Source organism: Rhododendron vialii, chromosome 2a (genome assembly GCF_030253575.1).
Source record: "Rhododendron vialii isolate Sample 1 chromosome 2a, ASM3025357v1".
NCBI lineage: Eukaryota > Viridiplantae > Streptophyta > Magnoliopsida > Ericales > Ericaceae > Rhododendron > Rhododendron vialii.
The window spans coordinates 28,668,730-28,691,441 of NC_080558.1; the positions used below are offsets into that span (position 1 = coordinate 28,668,730).

At 37.7% G+C, this 22,712-nt stretch overlaps 1 protein-coding gene and 1 long non-coding RNA gene across 2 annotated transcripts; one reads left to right on the forward strand and one right to left on the reverse strand.

Annotated features, from left to right (window-relative positions):
- Positions 1-548: 548 nt before the first annotated feature.
- On the forward strand, positions 549-21,745 carry LOC131316647 (oil body-associated protein 2B-like). The gene is made up of 4 exons (XM_058346082.1): positions 549-1,217; positions 1,586-1,668; positions 1,775-1,889; positions 21,247-21,745. The coding sequence occupies exons 1-4, from the start codon at positions 944-946 to the stop codon at positions 21,495-21,497; spliced, it is 723 nt and encodes a 240-aa protein (XP_058202065.1). The 5' UTR covers positions 549-943; the 3' UTR covers positions 21,498-21,745.
- On the reverse strand, positions 5,726-11,358 carry LOC131316648 (uncharacterized). Its single transcript, XR_009197212.1, has 3 exons — positions 11,233-11,358; positions 11,042-11,199; positions 5,726-6,257 (listed from the first exon to the last, which is right to left on the reverse strand). It is a non-coding gene; the product is annotated as an uncharacterized LOC131316648 (long non-coding RNA).
- Positions 21,746-22,712: the final 967 nt, after the last annotated feature.

The following is a 22,712-nucleotide window of genomic DNA, read 5'->3' on the forward strand; positions in this document are numbered from 1 at the left end:
ATTGGTAGCATTTTTGGATGAGCTTTGGGAATTCTGTTTCTTTTTTAGCAATATTGTATACATCTGTGGTTAGGGAGGAATTAGTGCGTTAACACCAAAAAATGCCATGCATTTTCTCATAAGTGGCGGGCGGATGTTGGATGAGTATGCGTATGCCTTTCCTCATGTGTTTGTACTTTATATTGATCTTTTAGGACCTTGGTTCCCGCCAAATATGACTTTCTATATAGGATATATGCTTCTTCTTCCTCGCCAATAAAGCTCGAAATTCGAATCATACCAATGGTCTTACAACGTTGTCATGCATGTATATATAGCAGGATATATGACTTTCTTTGTAAGTTATATTTGGAGTGACAACTGATGAGTCGTTTTTCGAAGACTCGACCCACTGGAATCATACCAATGGGCATAACAGTCAACTCGCTTCAATAAATTTTCTTTTCAATTATTAGTTTCGTTTCTTTATTCATCTCTTTCTAATTACTCAAAAAATCTCCTTGAAAACTCAAACCAAACAAAGCTTATATAATTAATAATTAACAGTGGGACAAACACAAGACAAAAACGGGACAAAGGAACAAAAATAAAGAATGAAGTTAAACAGGAGGACACATTAACAACGAGCAGAACACAAAGCCAAAGGTAACTTCTCTCAGCAGACAAATAGCTTCACATCACAGGTGTCCTTGACCTCACCACGTGGCAACAGGCTACATCAGTCCGGGCCACGTCAACTCTCAAGCATGAATACTTGGCACCCCCACAAACACCCCCGTCAACCACTCACCCACCACCCCCAAACACTCCATGCATAAATATATCCACCCAACTCGAACCTCATTTGATCTCCCACTTCAATTCACCACAAACCCCTCAGAAAGAAACGGACACTCACTTAACTCTGCATCAAGAAATTGTTTTTTTTTTCCCCACATTTTCAATGGCGGACAGAGGCAGAGAGATACACGGGCTGGCGCCGGAGAAAGGGGAGGGGAAGCCGATGTCGGTGGAACAGCAGTTGCTGGACAAAGGGGCCGCGATGCTGCAGTCGTTGAAGCCGATTAAGCAGTTCAGCCAGCACGCTTGCACTTTCGCCTTGTACGGCCATGACTTGACTCGCCAGATCGAGACTCACCATTTCGTTACTCGTATCAACGAGGACTTCCTTCAGTGTGCCGTTCACGACACCGACGAGTCCCATGGCCGTCTGATTGGTATGCCCCCTGGCCTCCGCCCACCCCGTTCTCCGTTTGTGTATCTGTGCTATGTAGTCCATGTTTGTGGGTGTTCTTTCAAAGAAATGGAATTATAGCTATTATTAGAGAACGGAGTCAATACCACCGGTTTCTTTTCTCTTACTCTGGACTCTGGAGTAAAGGAAAAAATTAATGGGAGGGTTAGACTTGAGTTTTCCCTAGCTAAAAGTGGAGAAATAGACGTATAATGAGGCTGTAGAGGGTGGTTTGGGGACGCCTTTGGTGCTAAATAAATGGTAGGACAGTACTGGTAATAGTAAATTTCTTCATTTGGAAACACTACTGCGTCACTCAGGATTTATATATGCTTAAAATTTCCCTAACAGGGGTTGAATATATAATAACGGACCGCATCTTTGAAACACTGACGCCCGATGAGCAGAAGCTTTGGCACTCCCATGCATACGAGGTTCACTGCAACACCACCTATTTCAATCCTTCACTTATGAATCGGAACTACTCCTACCGTGTTAACAACTAATATTTTGCAATCATGTGAATTTTTTATGGTTCAGATCAAATCAGGGCTTTGGGTGAATCCCCGTGTTCCCGAGATGGTTATCAAGCCTGAACTTGAAAATCTTGCCAAAACTTATGGCAAGTTTTGGTGCACCTGGCAAACTGACAGAGGTAAGTACACGACTACATGGGATATTTGATTCTCCAAAAAGAAGATGAAAAAACTAGCAATGGGGAGGGAAACTTGTTAAAAAGAAATTTTACCCTGAATTCGTTTATCAAATGCACAGTTGTGACTTTTTTGAAATTATCTCTGGCACCAAAGCACTTGTAGCGGTCGTCACGGTCAAGTATCAGTTGTGACGTGGCAGAAAATTGAATCGAAATGACTGTATCAGGACGGGAACAGACATGTGAATGTTGGGTAGCACCACCATAACGTACGGAATGTAAAAGGGTATCAGAGGACCAAACAGCCCTGGATATTTAAATCCGTGCTTCTATTCTATCTACCCCATTAGGCTTATTTTGTTTTCTGGCATTCAGATTTTTCCTGGACCGCTGTGTTTGCCTGTTATGTACAGTAATTGATTAACAGCAAGTGGCCAACTAACCTTGTCTCTAGCTCCGGCCAAGAGCTAAATTTGTCTCTACACCCGCACCCTCCTCCTCCTGTCTCATTATTGTTTATCTAGTACCTTTTTTATTATGTTCTAAAATGCTTTTCTATTGAAAGAAAAATAAAAGTGAGTACATTTTTCACAAACTAACCTTGTCCTCTTAATTAAGAGAGAAGAAGGGGGTCACATTAGAAATTTAATCAAACTTTCTATGGAAAATCTAGTCAAACTTTCTATGGAAAATCTAATCGAGCTTCCTATGGAGATATCTAATCTAATTAATAAAACTTTTTATGTGTCCTAGTTTCCCGTGGTGGACCACCAATATGGGATAGAGGAAGTATAATTGTACGGCTCTAACCACACAAGTCAGAGGGTGATGGAAAACAACAATATATTGTGGACAGTAGTGCTAGGTGGCTTGGACAAGTAGCCCACGAGTTAATGGGAAGCTAGATGAGTTTTAGAGCATCCACATTAGACTTTTTGAATTTTAGATCAAATTACACCTTAAAAGACCACTTTATTACTTTAGCTAGTCACTTTTAAAATATCTTCTACATCAGAGTCTTTATTTTAACTTATGGTCTACTAATATATTATTTCCACCTGCTAATATAATTTTTAAAATTTTATTTTTTATTTTTTTACTAAACTATTCTTTCTTTTAACTTATACTTTTCAATTAAATGATATTTTTTTATTGTCATATTTTACTAACTGGATATATTATAGTGGTTGCATTTGTAACGGCTATACTCTAACAGTCCTATTCGCAACACCTATGTTCCAATGGTGAGGCATTCATACTCAACTCCAATCAGACTTTGTCGAGCATTTGTGGGAATGGTATATAGCCAATTGTTGGACATTATGGTTTTATATTTCATTGTTGTTATTTTAAAAATTATCCACTTTTAATTTTTCACTTAATTTTTATCTTTCAGTCTTCATTTTCCAGAACATAATGGATCTTTGATTAATAGAGTATCAAATTGTCAGCTATAAAAAAAAAAAACCCCCTTTAAAATTCTTATAAAAACACCCATAGCTATTAATGAGGAGGATGTGGCATTAGAGAATAATATAATAACGTTTAGTTGTTGGAACAGTCGCTCGTCTTCTTACATGAGGAACTGTAGCACTTTTCCAGAGTAGCGATGGTCCACCGAGGCTGATGGTCCATCGAGGCTGATGAAGCTGGTTTTTGTGTGTTCTGCTCGCTATTATAGTGTCCAAGGAGAGTGCGGGAGACTAATGTGGATGCTTTACTATGGAGAGTAGTGTTAGGTGGCTTGGACAAGTGGCGAGTTAATGGGAAGCAAGATGGGTTTTGGGTTTTAGGGATAGTGTTGGAAACGGATCTAGGAATATACGAATGTAGTTTAGTAGGGTCACCATGTTAATCATAATGACGAAAGTTTATTTTTTTATAGTCAAATCACAATAAGATCGTACAAAATTAAGTGAGACATTACTAACTACAAAAGTTTATAATGCTTATTTTCAATTAAATCATGTAAAAATGGCTCAAATTTTTCAGTGTATATTTTACGTGAACATCGATAAGTTTTAGAATATTTTTTTCAGACGGTTAAAAATAAAGAGAATCAAGAAAGAATAATTCTAAATAGACAAACTGTACTGTAAACCAAGAAGTATTAAAGCACAATACGATAAAATTGAAGCATACAATTAATTTTATGTGCATATTTTGAGATATATGTTTGAGATATATGCAAGCGTGTGTGTCTATATACCAAGAAGTATTAAAGCACAATACTATAAAATTGAAGCATAAAATTAATTTTATATGCATATTTTGAGATATATGCAAGTGTGTGTCTATATAATAGCATATTTTTATAATTATGCTAATATATAAAAAAATATATTGTGGAATTAATAGTTCTGTTTTTATTTCTCACTATCCAATATAGTATCCTGCGCTTTTTGTCTTTGGGTCAAAAGCATTACCAGATCAATAAGTCTAGGTACACTACATCCAGCCACTACATTTTTTGTGGAGGCCCACTCATGATCTAAAAAAAAAACAAAAAAATGTCCATAAATTTTAAAATAATATTTTAAGCGATTTTGTAAAAAATTAGCTCCAAACGGATATCGGTGATTCGTAGGGAACGACAAATCTGGAAATAATACCTACCGATATCCGTTGGAGCTAATTTTTTACAGGGCTCCAAAAATATTATTTTAAAATTTATGGACATTTTCTTGTATTTTTTTGGGACCTAGATTGGGCCAAAAAAAATCTAATGGATGATGTAGTGGATGGATATTGTAACACCCCGGAAAATTCAACCTTAACACATGTAAGAAAAGCATAAACATCGTGTTGAAAAGTCAAGTCTCCGTCAAACATTGGAATGGTTGACCAAAATAAAAGACTTTCCTTTCTTTAAAACCTTGGAGCAATTTATCATTTTAAGAAAATAAGAATAATTGTAACGAATAAATTCTTCACAAAAGCTTGAGAAGTTTCCTGTACTTTAAAAAAAATACCTCACCAATCTTAAACTCTTTAGGATCAAACTATCTAGCTTCATTCCCATAAGTCCCAAGAACAACATATTCTTTCCAGAAAAAAAATAAGTTCTTCAAATCATAGAGGGATTCCAAAATATGATTACATAACCCATAGTTTTACAGTTCCAAAATAATAAAATAAGGTTTCGGTTACACAATTCATACCACAAAGGACATTGTAACAAATTCAGTCTTATGGCATTACAGGTTCCATTACATAGGCTAAACAAAATAATAGCACACAAGGAACTCCATGATGCAAAACTTCACTAAGTTAACTTAACGGTGCCCATTTGCCACCAGAAATGGTTAAACAACATGAGCCGAAGCCCGTAGGAAACAAGACTAAACCAAATAATATGTTTAAGTTTAACATAAATTTCGTGAAACAAGCATAAATTAAAATCCACACATAATTCTCAAGCGTCGATAAATTCACCATATGAATGACGTAATACATTCCCCAACTAATCAAGCTAGCCCAACATTTCTAGGTTCAACTCAAAGTCATAACCATATGCTCACTCCAATATCTAACAGAGGGTAGTCGGATAGAGGGAAGTCGGATACAAGTACCACCCCATGAACCGAGGTAAACGGGCACAAGCACCACCCTCACAAACCAATGTGTAACGCCCCGAAAATTCGGAGACATTAAAAAAAATATTGAAAAGAGATTTCCAAAGATATTTTTCATTTTCTAGGCTTTAAAATTTCTAAAGACAATTTTGCAAAGAGAAATTCATAGATTTACTACGTCATCGGTCCAAAAGCCCGTGTCACCATATTACAACCATATCGAATGTAGTTTAAGTATTTTGAATTTGTCAAAATATTACAATTTCCAATAAACCAGAAAGCTCTCAAAATAAGGTCGATTTAAATTAGTTAGAGCAACTAAGGACGGAATTCAAAGTCGACAATCTCTTCATTGGTCATCATCAAATCATTCTTTGCCTACGGCCCTTCTGTTCTGTCTTCAATACCTGGCGTTCGAGTTACCAGGGCAACATAGTACCATAAGCGATGACGCTCAGTAGCCAAAACCTACCCGAACCCATAACTTACAAGCAACAAGATATATAATTGAAATGCAATAAGAATGACATCAAAAGAGAACAATCCATTATTTCATTACTATTCTTTAACCTAAGTGAAATCTCGGATCTTATCCACAGATCCGTTCTTACCCTTAACCTCCAGCGTAAGGCAACCCAGTGTGATTCAGACAGCTCCTTGTTGTGTCCCGCTAATAGCTACCAAATTATTTACTCGGATCTACAGTCGACGCAACCACACAAGGAATGAACTAAATCTGTTCTCGCAACCAATCACCACTGTGCCTTATCTAGGGTTACGTTTCTCAAACAACCTGGGCCCATGTTAGCACCCATTAATACAAGACTGGGCCCCTGTTAGCACCCATCTTAATACAAGACTGGGCCTCTGTTAGCACCCATCTTAAAACCAAGACTCAATCACTTTCTCATTTATCCTTTACTTATCAACGTCTACGTGATCCTCTAATCGTATACCACCCTGGAAACCTATTTGTCCATTCTACAAGTACAGCAACACATCACGCAGTCCAACATTTTTAGGAAACATGCTAACAGGCTAACCATAATTAATTTTACAATAATAACAAATCATACGATTCAATAATCCAACTAAACATGCCAACATGCTAAAAATATTTAACCGTGCAATAAAAGTGAATCATTCGATCAAAACAAATTAAGTAATTCCTTTTCTTTTGTCTTTTCTTTTTCAAAGCTAAAATCCACGTTAACTCTTAATCATCTCGGGATGTTGACGGTATTAGAAAAATTTGAATTTGCAACCAAACTAGGATCGCCTCGAAACTAATTAATGTTGGGACTTATAATATTAGATTCCAATACACTAGGGTTAGATTTATAAGCCAAACAACTCGAGGAACCAAACTGTAATTTTTCTAAAACTAGTTTGAACATTTCCATTTCCAGCGACTGTTTTCAACGGAAAATCAGTGGGTTTCGGCCCAACTCAGTTTACGACGTCGGGTTAGAATCTTATAATACCGAAACACGAAATAATCAATACGGAACATAATATATATTTAGGGAGGTGAGTTCGGACTACCTCTCGTCCGGCGAAACGGTTTGCATAGTGATTTTGGCGGCGGTTTGGAACGGCGACGGAGCTCGGCTGGGAATGAGCTCGGCTGAGGGTGAGCACGGCAGTGGAGTAACCCGGTGGTGGCTCCGGTTGGTGATGGAGGGAGGAGGAGGTGATGATGGTTGTAATGGAGGAAGAAGGTGGTTCTCCGGTGGTCGGCAGTCATGGTGATAACCGGTGGTGGGGGTGCTCGGTGGTTATGGTGGAGAACTCGACGGCGACCGGCGAGAGGTGGCGGCAATGGGTGCTCGGTGGTTTTGGATTTTTGGAGGGAGGGTAATATCCTTTGGGTAAAAATGAGTTGTCAAATTTTGATTGGAGGATGGGGAAATTTTTTTTTTCTTCTATTTTGTTTTTCTCTTCAGCCGAAAGTACGAAATGGGAAAAGGGAGAAGAAATGAGTTTGGGTTGGAAAAATGATCCGGTGCAACACATGCACACACTAGAAAAATTACTCACCGGATACGCGCGCGCGCACAATCGATTACGGAATAAAATTGGTGTGACGACATAATTAATTTTTCGCATTAAATAAACTAACGAACAAAATAATAATTTTGTTTTGGAAATTATTATTATTTATTAAAAATACCGGGTTTTTACACTCTATCCTCCTTAAAACAATTTCGTCCTCGAAATTAAAGCGTACTCTCTGGTGAATGCAATTGTCAGTAGTTGGCATGAATCATGTCTTCTTGTTCCCCAGTTGATTCCTCCAGTGCTCGGTGTCTCTATAGGACCCTGACTAATTTGATTGTTCGTCCTCGGGTACCTTTTTCTCCATGATCCTAAATTTCACCGGTTGCTCTTTAAAGATCGTATCCTCGTCCAATGTGACTTCTTCCCAATTGAGCACATGAATGGGATGCGCCATGTATTTCCTTAGCATAGAAATGGGGAAGACATTGTGAATTTTGGGAACCTGCGGCGATAAAGCTAGGCGATAGGCTACCTCTCCAATTCGCTTCAAGATTTTGAATGGACCAATGAAGCGAGGCGATACTTCCCCCTTCTTGCCCAAATCTGATGATCCCTCTACGCGGCTTGATCAAAAAGTACGTTGAAAGTCTATGATCTCATCCTCTTGTCGGCGTAACTCTTATACAAGCTTTGAGTGATCGTATATCATCAGCGTATCGCCTTCCTCGACCAGTTCTTGAAACTTCGGTTCTTGTCTCTTATTTGGTGGATGATACTTTTCTCCAAAAGAAACGAGAAGATTGCAAGAATTTTCAAAAGATTTCAAACATGAGTCAAATGTCCGAAGGTCATAGAACCAAATAGAAAGTACAAATAGATCCTCTTCCGTGAGTCGAAGTACTAGTAGTTTTGAGTTGGAGTTGGAACACGATGAGAATGAGGATTATGTTGGCCGGACTAAACTCAATGATTTGGAAGAAGAGTTTCATCATTATTCTGATTAAAGATTTAACATGCAAGTGAAACAAATAAGTACTTGGGCTTCCAAACATTGCAATGGAATGAGCACGGCGGTTTCTCTTAAGAATATAGATCTACCGCTATAGGTTCTGAAAGATTACAAGGTCCAACGATGAAACCGAACTAGATATTTATTTTGCACCACATTGGCCAAACGCAGTTCGCAACAGGCATCTAACTCTGGATATTTAAAAGAAAGGAAAAAAATAAGCAACACGAGTGAAGAGTAAACAATGACTTTCGAATCCAAAAATAGAAAAAGTCATTAATAGAACGATGATTGGATCTTACTAGCTCAAGACATTATACAAAGCTCAAGGAAAGTGGAGTATAACAACAACATGTTCACGGACTTGACATCTCCAATATTGAAACCGAACTAGGTTATGGAATTTTAGAGTTTTGAAAGGTCGGTGACAAGTCTTGATATGATTATCAACATAATTGAAGGTTGTGAGTGGTCCCTACGCAACTAGTAACAAGATTTACTTAAATTTGCTGAGAGTACACGAGTCCAAGTTTGACGAAAATTGCTTTAAGCATGCGGTATGCAAGGAATTAGGAAGGTTAGACTACTAATTGTTTGAACAGTTGACTTCACAATAAAATCTAATCAAATTAAGTAAGGTTGGAAAAAGATGATCTTTAGGAATACCCAACTCACAAAAGAAAATGTCACGAGAGTTAGGTGCTTAAAATAGACAAGCGTTCAACGATTTGAGTTTTAGTTGAAGTCGCAGCTCTAACTATGAAAAGTCACAATGACAAATGTGATTTTAAGAAGAGTTATGAGGGATTAAAAAATAGCAGAAGGTTAGAATACAATCAATTAGAGAAGGAGGATTAAGATGAATGATCGTCAATAGCTCTTCTATCCCCCTAAAAAAAAAATAGAACCTCCTTGCAAGAGAACGGTTACCGCTTCAAAAAAATTCATGACCTTAAACCCTTCTTGATCTGTTTGAACTATGATGGTGCCATCGTTGAATTCAGTTTGCATAGTATATAGCTGGATGATGATTTTGAATCTCTGACAGCATCATGCTTTTATTCGTCGATCTACTATTTTGAGGAGTCTGCGACACTTGAGGTTGGGTGTCGAAATAGTCGATGTGACCATCGCTTGTAAAAGTTGCATAACCTCCATGCTACTCGGTATCACATTGGGTTTCTTTCGTGTTGCGTTGACTTCGAGATTGACGTGGGCAGTGTTGGCATTATTGTTCATACAAACTTAGGGTTAAGGGTTTCTAATTACGAAATCGTGACGAATATTTTGAAGTAGCAAAATAAAACATTTTTTGTTAAAAAAAAATAATTTCATATACAATGACATGCAAATTTCTTCTCCATAATTTTAAATATATATATATATATATATATATATATATATAATGAAAGAGACAATTGAAAGTATTTATGCAGAAAGTTTCACACATCTATGTAGAAAGTGCCACATGGGCTAGACACGTGATCACTACAGTCAACCTTAACTGCTAGTCATACATGTAAGCCTTAAGTTTTCTCACGGTACGTTCTCACAATAGCCCTACTCTTTCCATCCTATTTTGATCGTAGTTTAGACAAGGAAAAAAAAATCATTTTTCAACATAGGTACTTAATTTCCTAGGTAACCGCTTTGACGACCTCGATCTCTTCTCCCACAATTGTCAAGGCCTATCACATCACCTTTGAACGAGAACTTTTTGACAGCGTTGCTCGGCTTACATATACAATAAGAGCGAGTTCTTCTATCTCTTTCTTGGAGCTGTTGACTTCAGTACTTTGACAGAGTTGCTTCGGGCGACAAGACATATTTATATGCTACTCTTATAATAAAATAAAATATCGTACAGTAGTTAAGACAAAAGGTAGATTAAGTGCATAACTATCCCGGAAAACACTCTTGAAAAGTGATCTACCCAATCTACCCAAGGTCGAGGGTTGAACCTAAAGCTCTGATACCATTTGTAACGCCCCGAAAATTCGGAGACATTAAAAAAAATATTGAAAAGAGATTTTCAAAGATATTTTTCATTTTCTAGGCTTTAAAATTTCCAAAGACAATTTTTCAAAGAGAAATTCATAGATTTACTACGTCATCGGTCCAAAAGCCCATGTCACCATATTACAACTATATCGAATGTAGTTTAAGTATTTTGAATTTGTCAAAATATTACAATTTTCAATAAACCAGAAAGCTCTCAAAATAAGGTCGATTTAAATTAGTCAGAGCAACTAAAGGACGGAATTCAAAGTCGACAATCTCTTCATTGGTCGTCATCAAATCATTCTTTGCCTACGGCCCTTTTGTTCCGTCTTCAATACCTGGCGTTCGAGTTATCAGGGTAACATAGTACCGTAAGCAATGACGCTCAGTAGCCAAAATCCACCCGAACCCATAACTTACTAGCAATAAGATATATAATTGAAATGCAATACGAATGACATCAAAAGAGAACAATCCATTATTTCATTACTATTCTTTAACCTAAGTGAGATCTCGGATCTTATCCACAGATCCGTTCTTACCCTTAACCTCCAGCGTAAGGCAACCCAGTGTGATTCAGACAGCTCCTTGTTGTGTCCCGCTAATAGCTACCAAATTATTTACTCGGATCTACAGTCAACGCAACCACACAAGGAAGGAACTAAATCTGTTCTCGCAGCCAATCACCACTGTGCCTTACCTAGGGTTACGTTTCTCAAACAACCTGGGCCCCTGTTAGCACCCATTAATACAAGACTGGACCCCCTGTTAGCACCCATCTTAAAACCAAGACTCAATCACTTTCTCATTTATCCTTTACTTATCAACGTCTACGTGATCCTCTAATCGTATACCATCCCGGGAACCTATTTGTCCATTCTACATGTACAGCAACACATCACGCAGTCCAACATTTTTAGGAAACATGCTAATAGGCTAACCATAATTAATTTTACAATAATAACAAATCATACGATTCAATACTCCAACTAAACATACCAACATGCTAAAAATATTTAACCGTGCAATAAAAGTGAATCATTCTATCAAAACAAATTAAGTAATTCCTTTTCTTTTCTTTTCTCTTTTCTTTTTCAAAGCTAAAATCTACGTTTACTCTTAATCATCTCGGGATGTTGACGGTATTAGAAAAATTTGTATTTGCAACCAAACTAGGATTGCCTCGAAACTAATTAATGTTGGGACTTATAATATTAGATTCCAATACACTAGGGTTAGATTTATAAGCTAAACAACTCGAGGGACCAAACTGTAATTTTTCTAAATCTAGTTTGAACATTTCCATTTCCAGCGAATGTTTTCAACGGAAAATCAGTGGGTTTCGGCCCAACTCAGTTTACGACATTGGGTTAGAATCTTATAAAATCGAAACACGAAATAATCAATACGGAACATAATATATATTTAGGGAGGTGAGTTCGGACTACCTCTCGTTCGGCGAAACGGTTTACGGAGTGATTTTGGTGGTGGTTTGGAACGGCGACGGAGCTCAGCTGGGAATGAGCTCGGCTGAGGGTGAGCACGGCAGTGGAGTAATCCGGTGGTGGCTCCGGTTGGTGATGGAGGGAGGAGGAGGTGATGGTGGTTGTAATGGAGGAAGGAGGTGGTTCTCCGGTGGCCGGCAGTCATGGTGATAACCGGTGGTGGGGGTGCTCGGTGGTTATGGTGGAGAACTCGACGGCGACCGGCGAGAGGTGGCGGCAATGGGTGCACTGGCCTCTCTCTCTCTCTGCCGAGTGTGTGTGTGTGTGCTGGGAACAAGAAATGGAAAAAGAAGCGAATATAATGGGTTTTGGATTTTTGGAGGGAGGGTAATATCCTCTGGGTAAAAATGAGTTGTTGAATTTTGATTGGAGGATGGGGAAATTTTTTATTTCTTCTATTTTCTTTTTTTTTTCTTTTTCTCCTCAGCCGAAAGTACGAAATGGAAAAAGGGAGAAGAAATGGGTTTGGGTTGGAAAAATGATCCGGTGCAACATATGCACACACTAGAAAAATTACTCACCGGATACGGGCGCGCACAATCGATTACGGAATAAAATTGGTGTGACGAAATAACTAATTTTTTTCATTAAATAAACTAACGAATAAAAGAATAATTTTGTTTTGGAAATTATTATTATTTATTAAAAATATCAGGTTTTTACACAATGTTAATCGGGTACGAGTACCACCCCATGAACCGGGGTAATCGGGTATAAGCACCACCCTTGCACCGGGGTAATCGGGTACAAGCACCACCCTTGCACCGGGGTAATCAGGTACAGAGTACCACCCCATCAATTTCCGGTCTTTCACCAAGGAGCTCACCAAGCCCAACTTGCTTTTTCCTAGGTGCACCATCTAGATCTAGACCAACATAATCCGAGCTCAAATATCTCTACCTATCTCACCAATTGGGATAAGTTCTATCCAAATATCATCCGCATAATTCCCTACTGAGTATCCAAGCTCTAAGCGTTCAATAAACTTCAAACACACATAAATCCTTTCATTAACACAAGTAACCTTCACAAGTCGGAAAAAAATTAATCACAAGGTGCAAGTATCATAAGTTTTGCATCTCGAATTAACCTTAATTTCTCAAGTAAGCATTCTCTTTCCTTTTTCTCTAGATGTTAAACATGTAGCACGGATACAAAGTCTCATATAAACTGCGTATATTCCCAACACTAAGCAACTCCACATTTCAATAGCACATAAATTTCAAGAATTTTACAAGTACCACTCATGCTTTCCATGTGAGATCTTAAAACCCTAACATAATTTTTTTCACATAATGTAAAGAATATTCACATTCCACAAATAAGTTCACAACATTTATACTAAAAATAAACATATCAAGAAGGTTAGTCATGTGTCCTACCTCAAAAGAGCCAAATCCCAAAAAAAGCTAAGAACTCAAAAGTTGGCTGATTAATATTTTGTTTGGATCCAAATGTAGCCCTTTGTCCATAGATCAACTTTTTCTCTTGCCCTTTCGCAAAATTCTCGAATCTTGGTCTCCGATTTAGGACTTGAACATGAGAGTTTGTAGAGAGAGAGAATGAGACGCAGGAGAGAGAAAACGGAAAAAAGTGAAGAACGAAAAAAAAACTGAGAACTTTCGAAAGTTCTATGTTGGGATTCAGCCATTTTAAGTGCATAATTTGTAACAACTCCGATTTTTAGTGAATAAAAATCTTGTTTATTCGAAATTCTTTATTTTCTCTTGACTGGCTTACTAATTTTCTCGTTGATCTCTGTTAATCCGTCATACTTAGATTTCATCTCTTGGCTAGTATAGTTAGCTTTTAACCAAATTAGTTAGAGAGACCAAACTACCAATCCATTTAGTTACCTTTGGACCATTACCCATTGGGCGATAATTGTTAGGGTAATCTTTGTCCATTGGACAATAGGCCATTCATTAGAATATTTGATTAGTACAAAGATATAGTATTATATTGGTGTATTTTCCCATATACAAAGGACAAATATGCATTCTTTATCATTTTCCCCATTACCTATTGGTAATTAACCGCTAGGGAAACTATTACCTATTGGGTAATAGCTCTAATCTTCCTACTAAGTACTAGAATCCTATTAAATATTCAAGTGTTGATTTTCCATGTGCTTTTATGCATTAGAATATGTGGGTAAATCTAAACCCTAGATTTTTAGTACCTTTTGTAATGAATTAGTACTAGTACCTATATTATATTTTAATGGGGAAATCTTAAGCCATATATTCTTGGTACCTATGTATATATAGGCATGTGTACATATAAACAATATTATATATAGATATAGATTTCCAAAAGTATAATATCTATTAGTTTAATAGAAACATGTGTCTAATTAGAATTCTTTATTGGGATTTTGATTTTGAAAATCTAGTATTTGTACCCTTGGCCATTATTATATATATATATATATATATATATAGTGTACTTGAGAGAGAGAGAGAGAGAGAGAGAGAGAGAGAGGGGGAGGAAGAAAGAAAGAAAGAAAGAAAGATTAGGTTGTACCATGCTTTGATCACCTTGATCTTCTTCATCTTTTCAAATCCTTGGGTGTATCTTCTTCCTAGCCAAAATCTATCCTCTCATTGTCCTTCTATGTTTATTGAAAGACTAAATCTTGTACAAACTATCCTTCCTTCCACCAAATGTTCCAAAATTCAATCCAAGGTACACAATCTAGCCATGCAAGCCTAGATAGCCCCATGGCCTAACCCATCAAGCTTTCAATCAAGCTTGACATGTGAAAGATTGAGCTAGGGAGAGAGAGAGAGGGGCCGGCCTTTAGAGAGAGAGAGGGAGTCCAATTTTGGCTATAAATAGAGCCACCCTCATGTCATTTCAACTCACACCTTCACTCCTTTGCTCTCACTTCTCTCTAGAAACCAATTCGTTTTCCTGACAGCATACTGTCCCTTCGCAAATCCTCATTTTTCTCCTACTTAGAGTAGTTTTTAGCATCAACTTCCTTCAAGAAAGTTGTAAAGCACTTCGAGACCTTCAAGTTGGACCCAAGAACCATCGTATTCGGCCAAAGATTGACCGAGTTACTGCCATCCAAAGATCGGTCCAGATTTGCGAGTTTCATCACCCGTAGGATTTTCCAACTAGCTTATTCGCCCCCGACTAGTTTCGGATCAAGGTAGATTATCCTTATTCCCTATCTCTAAAGTATACGTAGAATGTCCCTAACCGTTTTCTTTAAGTATATAAGGTTATCTTTCACCTATGACGTTTGAAATGCATGATAATTTACAAACTTGTTTTCGCTAAATGGAAGTTGAGCATGTTGGAATAATCAACTTTTAACTTCGAATAAACATATGTTATTTTGAACTTCCCACAAAGGAAGAAAGAACGGTTTTTGAAAGGTAGAAACTTATCGCTTGTTTAGAAGTATTCGTATTTTGATATTTAGGTTGGTTATGAGTATGCATACATGAATTGCTTGTGGTATAATATTGAGTTGGATGATCTTGTTAGATTAAATATTATAATGAATGATAGCGTATGTGAAAAGTCCTACCGCGGAGTCAATGCATGAAAACGAGACACGGAAATCAAGAAAGTAGAAACATGACACCTAGGGTGTGGTTTATGAAAAGACGTGTTTTGAAAAGGGTGAAATGTTTTGGAAACCGCAATGTGGCCGGAAATGGTAGCCCATTGTGTGGTGTGTGTTTTGTGTGCCAATGGGAACCCGGGACGGCGGAACCATTGTGAGGATATTCGGGAGACCAGAACGGCGGAACTGAGGTTAGGTGTGTGCTTGGTTATCCGCGGAGAGGAGCCAATGCAATGTGTGCCAATGGGAACCCGGGACGGCGGAACCATTGTGAGGATACTCGGGAACCCGGAACGGTGGAACCGAGGTTGGGTGTGTTAAACAAAAGATTTTGGAAAATGATGATTGGTATGTGAAAATGGTGACACGGTCTACGATGAGTCGCGTAGGAGAAACTCATAACTCTTGGACACCAACGTTGATTGAATATCGAATGCGGATATGTCATTGATAATTATTTTGGCTAGATTAGCATGTATTATGTGAAAATTGTTGACTTTATGATGTATTGTTTGTAAGTTAAGGGTTAGAGGGTTTGGATTATTCTATTGAGCGTTGTAGCTTACGGTGTTGCCTTTTTGGTGACCCTAACATATTATATTGGTGGTGACGCCGGTATAATATGTCAGACCTCTTAGATGAACAGAGTGAACTCTACACCTTGGAGGCCTTTGGAGCCGAAGAACTAGCCCGGATGGAGGAAGAAGCGGAGCAGTAGTTAGGAACCCTAGTTCCCTCTTTGTTTGTTTAAAAGTACTCTTGTAAGACTTTGAGATGTAATAATGAGCCAGACTCACTTGTTTTGTAATAAAAAGTCTTATTAACGTACCAAGAATTTCGGGGCGTTACATAATTGCACTACAGCCCCCGACTAATTGGTTATCATCCTATCACCCAAAGTTGTAAGTCCTCATACAAAAGTCCCCAACATTATTAAATAACAATATTTGTACCATTTCCGAATACATGTGGGTCCCAACACACACTGTCCAAGGCTCACAAACTCGGGCCCGATCAACTAAACTTATGAACACATGTATATGCATGTATACACAAAAAATTCTGTAGCACGCATATTATAAATTACAAAGACACACAACCACATCGCTACATATAGGAATAATAAAATTAAAATAAGATGCGGGTCTACAATCTCCCCACCTTAAGGAATTTTGTTCCTGAAATTTGCCACATACCTCAAGAAGAAAACAAGCTGGATAGTTCACACGGAATTCGGATTTCAACAGTCACATGACTTCTTTGACTCCATGATGCTGCCATATTGTGACCACAGGAACATACTTCCCTCGAAAGACTTGCTGGCGTGTATGATTTCACTTGTCACTTCACGTAAGAAAGGTAATCCACAATACTTAGTTTTGATCAATCAAGTAGTTGTGAAGGAGAAGTTTCCTACTTTCGTAACATGGATACACGAAACATTTTGAACTTTTGATAGCCGTGATAGTAATGCAAGACAAATTTTACCTTCCCAATCCTCTCAAGTATTTAAAATGACCTAGTAAAAATGCAGTAGTATACTTATCCAAAAAAAAAAATGCAGTAGTAACTTCCAAATCCAGCCAAACGTCTGTAAACCCTTTATAATGTAACTTGAAAGAAAAATGGTTTCAGACCTCAATCGTCAAGTTTATCTCCTTCAATCTGCATGGTTCTTTTGGTGACCTTGGCGGTAATTAGTCGTTGCCGAACGTACCAATCTTCTCGGTGGTCTCTCGCACTAAGTTTGGGCCGCAACCGTTGTCTTCCCAATCGGTCCAACAAATCAACCATCTCTGTAGAAGCTCTCACATGGTGCCATCCCGATGCTCAATTGATAACTATTATCACAGGTGAACTCTACTAATGCGAGTAATTCTCAAAAAGCTCAAAACAAATCTAACACCGTAGTTCATAGCACATAAGCAATATAACAAACACCACAATTCTAACTCAGGGCTCGACACAACCGACTGTATGACGTTCAAATAATGTGCAAATTTCAAATCAAAGGAGATTCAAAGGTGAGGTTTGGCCATTAGAATCATACAATTTGCCTCAAAAGCAGAGAAACAACATTAGATTTTTGACAACCAAGGAACACACCAGTAGCAACAAGATCTGAATAGAATAGCACCAACAAATTAAAATCACTGAACATGACACCATCAAATTTGACTATAATTATAAGCAGTAGCAATACCACAACTCGAGCGAAATTGCTATGGGAGTAGTAAACACCAACAACAGCTACATAGAAACCAAAATTGACCAACAAAATTTATATTAAATGTAGTGGTGTTAGCAGCAGAACTGGAGTTAGGGATCAAGAACCATAAGCCAATAGAATGGCCATAAATACCAATAGCAGATACACCATAGGACATTTAAGAGAAAGGGTCTGAATAGCTCACGATAATCCAAGAAATAGCAGTGTGACGTCCAATTCAAAAAGCCAAAACCAAGACAAGATATGAGACACAAAAGGCCTTAACCAATGGAAGCAGATTAAGACACAAAAGCTAAGATAAGAACCAAGTGAACCAAAGAAAATGATTACTTTAATAGCTATGACGGTAAACCTACTAAACATGTCACTTAGCATGTAAATACATAGCATCCAAACATAAAAATTTCATTTAACGCATAGTTAACATACACATCATTCTCTTAGCACATAAGCACATAATTTTACTCATGCTATTGACTTGCACATAAACATGCGATCACAAAAAAAAAAAAAAAATTATGTAGCAAGCAACGCTTCAACCGAAATAAAGTTTCTACCCACTGTCCTAAGGCCATCTAACCTATGACTCCAAGCACATAGCCTCAAAAGCACAAGTTAACAATAAGCAAATACTGCAACTAGCTTAATGAAAGGAAGGTGCCCAAATGAGACCAAGTCTCCTCCCACAGTTCCTAGGTATTCAAACCTATAGCTCTGATACCATTCTGTAACGCCCTGGAAAATTCAAACTTAACACGTGCAAGAAAAGCATAAACATCGCGTTGAAAAGTCAAGTCTTCGTCAAACATTGGAATGGTTGACCAAAATAAAAGACTTCCCTTTCTTTAAAACCTTGGAGCAATTTGTTATTATAAAAAAATAAGAATAATTGTAACGAATAAATTCTTCACAAAAGCTTGAGAAGTTTCCTATACTTTAAAAAAAAAATACCTCACCAATCTTAACCTCTTTAGGATCAAACTATCTAGCTTCATTCCCATAAGTCCCAAGAACAACATATTCTTTCCATAAAAAAATAAGCTCTACAAACCATAGAGTGGGCTTCCAAAATATGATTACATAACCCATAGTTTTATGGTTCCAAAATAATAAAATAAGGTTTTGGTTTCACAATTCATACCATAGAGCGGGCTTTCAAAATATGATTACATAACCCATAGTTTTATGGTTCCAAAATAATAAAATAAGGTTTCGGTTTCACAATTCATACCACAAAGGACATTGTAACAAATCCAGCCTTATGGCATTACAGGTTCCATTACATAAGCTAAACAAAATAATAGCACATAAGGAACTCCATGATGCAACACTTCACTAAGTTTACGACGCCCCTTTGCAAATTGAAATGGCTAAACAACATGAGCTGAAGCTCGTAGGAAACAAGACTAAACCAAATAATATGTTCAAGTTAACATAAATGCCGTGAAACAAGCATAAATTAAAATCCACACATAATTCTCAAGTGTTGATAAATTTACCATATTAATGACCTAATACATTCCCCAACTAATCAACCAAGCCCAACATTTCTAGGTTCAACTCAAAGTCATAACCATACGCTAACTCCAATATCTAACAGAAGGTAGTCGGGTACAAGTACCACCCCATGAACCGAGGTAAATGGGTACAAACACCACCCTTACAAACCAAGGGTAGTCGGGTACAAGTACCACCCCATGAACTGAGGTAATCGGGTACAAGCACCACCCTTGCACCGGGGTAATCGGGTACAGAGTACGAACCCATCAATTTTCGGTCTTTCACCAATGAGCTCACCAAGCTCAACTTGCTTTTTTCTTGGTGCACGATCAAGATCTAGACCAACATAATTCGAGCTCAAATATCTCTACCTATCTCACCAATCGGGATAATTTCTATCGAAATATCATCTGCATAATTCCCTACCAAGTATCCAAGCTCTAAGTGTTCAATAAACTTCAAACACACAAATCCTTTCATTAACACAAACACAAGTAACCTTCACAAGTCATAAAAAAAATAAATCACAAGGTGCGAGAATATCATAAGTTTTGCATCTCGAATTAACCTTAATTTCTCAAGTAAGCATTCTTTTTCCTGTTTCTCTAGATGTTAAGCACGTAGCACGGATACAAAGTCTCATATAAACTGTGTATATTCCCAATACTAAGCAACTCCACATTTCAATAGCACATAAATTTCAAGAATTTAACAAGTACCACTCATTTCCATGTGAGATCTTAAAATCCTAACACAATTTTTTTTCACATAATGTAAAGAATATTCATATTCCACAAATAAGTTCACAATATTTATACTAAAAATAAACATATCAAGAGGGTTAGTCATGTGTCCTACCTCAAAAGAGCCAAATCCCGAAAAAAGCTAGGAACTCCAAAGTTGGCTGACTAATATTTTGTTCTGATCAAAACGTAGCCCTTTGTCCTTAGATCAACTTTTCCTCTTGCCCTTTCGCAAAATTCTCGAATCTTGGTCTCCGATTTAGGACTTGAACATGAGAGTTTGTAGAGAGAGAATGAGACGCAGGAGAGAGAAAGCGGAAAAAAAGTGAAGAAGGAAAAAAAACTGAACTCTCAAAAGTTCTCTGATGGGATTCAGCCATTTTAAGTGCATAATTAAACTACAGCCCCTGATTAATTGGTTATCATCCTATCACCCAAAGTTACTAGTCCTCATACAAAAATCCCCAACACTATCAAATAACAATATTTGTACCATTCCCGAATACCTGTCGGTCCCAACACACACTGTCCACGGCTCACAAACTCGGGCCCGATCAACTAAACTTATAAACACATGTATATGCATGTATACACATAAAAAATTTCTGTAGCACGCATAGTATAAATTACAAAGACACACAACCACATCGCTACATATAGGAATAAATAAAATTAAAATAAGATGCGGGTCTCTACAGATATAGTGTATGTAGCATCTTCTGTCTTAGTTTTCCAAGTACAAGGAGCACACGAATGGTCTGATGTGATCGGATCCGGAAGTGCTGTAGTGCATCCCGTGTAGTGCACGTGTAAGGCGACACACAGCCATCGATGTCATCAATCAACGGTCCACACTAAAAATCAATTATGACCAGCAATAAATGATAATGATTCTTACTGGTCATAATTAAAAACCATTCATTGTCAAGATCGATGGCCTGTGTGCGCCCTACAGAGTGCCTTGCACTATAGGATTTCCCACTCCGATGTGATCTAGTTTCTCAGTAACAATCATTATTCGCATGCTTATGTATTTGGAGTGCCATTATTATTCAACCACAAACACACATACAAACACCTTACACACACTTACATCTTTTGGTGGGGTTTACATACACTGAAGGTGCAATGTGTGTGGGTCTACTGTGAATGTGGGTAGGTTTGTGTAAGTGTTTATGGCGGCAAAATGATTGATTTGGAGTGTATCTAGGTGACAGGCTTCCCATGGGGCCACCTGCACTGATGTTCTCCCCACAGCCGGGTGTGGTGAGGCCAGATCACCTAGTTCAGAGAAGGGATCAGAAGTACAATGTCGATTCCAGTTCTCTCAAGGCTTCAAGGGTGGAGATTCCGGAACCGGAGTGGATTAATCCGCAGGCGGACTACTGGAAGAGCCACGGGAAGGGTTTTTCTATTGTTGTTGAGCCGACGGAGATGAAGAAGATAGCACCGTTTCCCTGAAAATTAACTCGGTGGAGGACAACCCTGAAACGGGCTAATACTACTCAGGTGTAGGAAGAAGAATGCAGTATGTAAGATATGTACATACGTTTGTGTGGTAATTTATGTGCGAGTCTGTTATGTTTTACCTTTTTTTTCATGTTTGTTTGATGTTTGGGACTTCGATCTACAAGTTGAATTGTGACTGTGACTCTGTAAAGTGTGCAAGCAAAATGAAAGTTATGTAGGTCCACGTAGACCCGTTGGATTTTGGATATCTTTATGTGTACTTGGATTAGTTTTTTTTGGATATCTTTATGCGTAGTTTGATTAGTTTTCCGACCTGACGAACTAGAATTTCTAAAGCCGGATTTATTCATTTGTATAGATACTCTGAAATATTATTAATCTACTGATTGTTTTTCATATAGTTTGGCATCAAAGATAATTTCGAGAAAATTTCAAAATGGCATCAGAACTTTCAATCCCATGTCACCAAAAAATATAAACTTCACTTTATTTCAATTAAACACCTAGACTTTCAAAATTTTTAAATTGAGACACCTGTCGTTAGCATCCATCTATTTCCTTCACAAATCGGCTAATGTGGCTCATTTTTGGCATTAAAGGGCCTAACTAGACATATTAGGAAGTGAACTAAATACACACAATCACAATCCATGCCAACCCTACTTCACTTTTAGAGTATCACTTGTTTTGGGTATGAATTAGTGTACCAGTTGGAATTAGCTATTATTCATTGATTGAACATGGGTTTTTTTCTCACTAAATAGTGGTGCTTGGGTACCAAATAATAATTTGTTTTTGACAAAAATAAAAACATACCATTAAGACATCATTTCATAGATAAACATAACATATTGCTTACAATAAAACAGGGGGCAAAAGAGCACTAAACCCACATTCTTACATCAAATCCTACCCTTCAACCTAAAAACCAACAAAACACGTTCTCTTCTTCCACCAGGATTTGCATCAGTCCATGAAGTGCGAATCATATGCTCACTGCCGTAGAGAATGCAGGGGTTGCCATCCATGGTTGAGCTATCAGTTGTCTTCAAGCTTGAACTGTCAGTGCTCTTCATGGTTGAACTCTGAGTGCTTTTCATGGAGGGAGGGGAAGGTCTGGTGTTGAAGAGAGGTTACAAAGTAGTGAGAGAGAATGGAGACGGATAGTGAGAGTAGTGAGAGAGAATGGATACTTATAGTGAGATA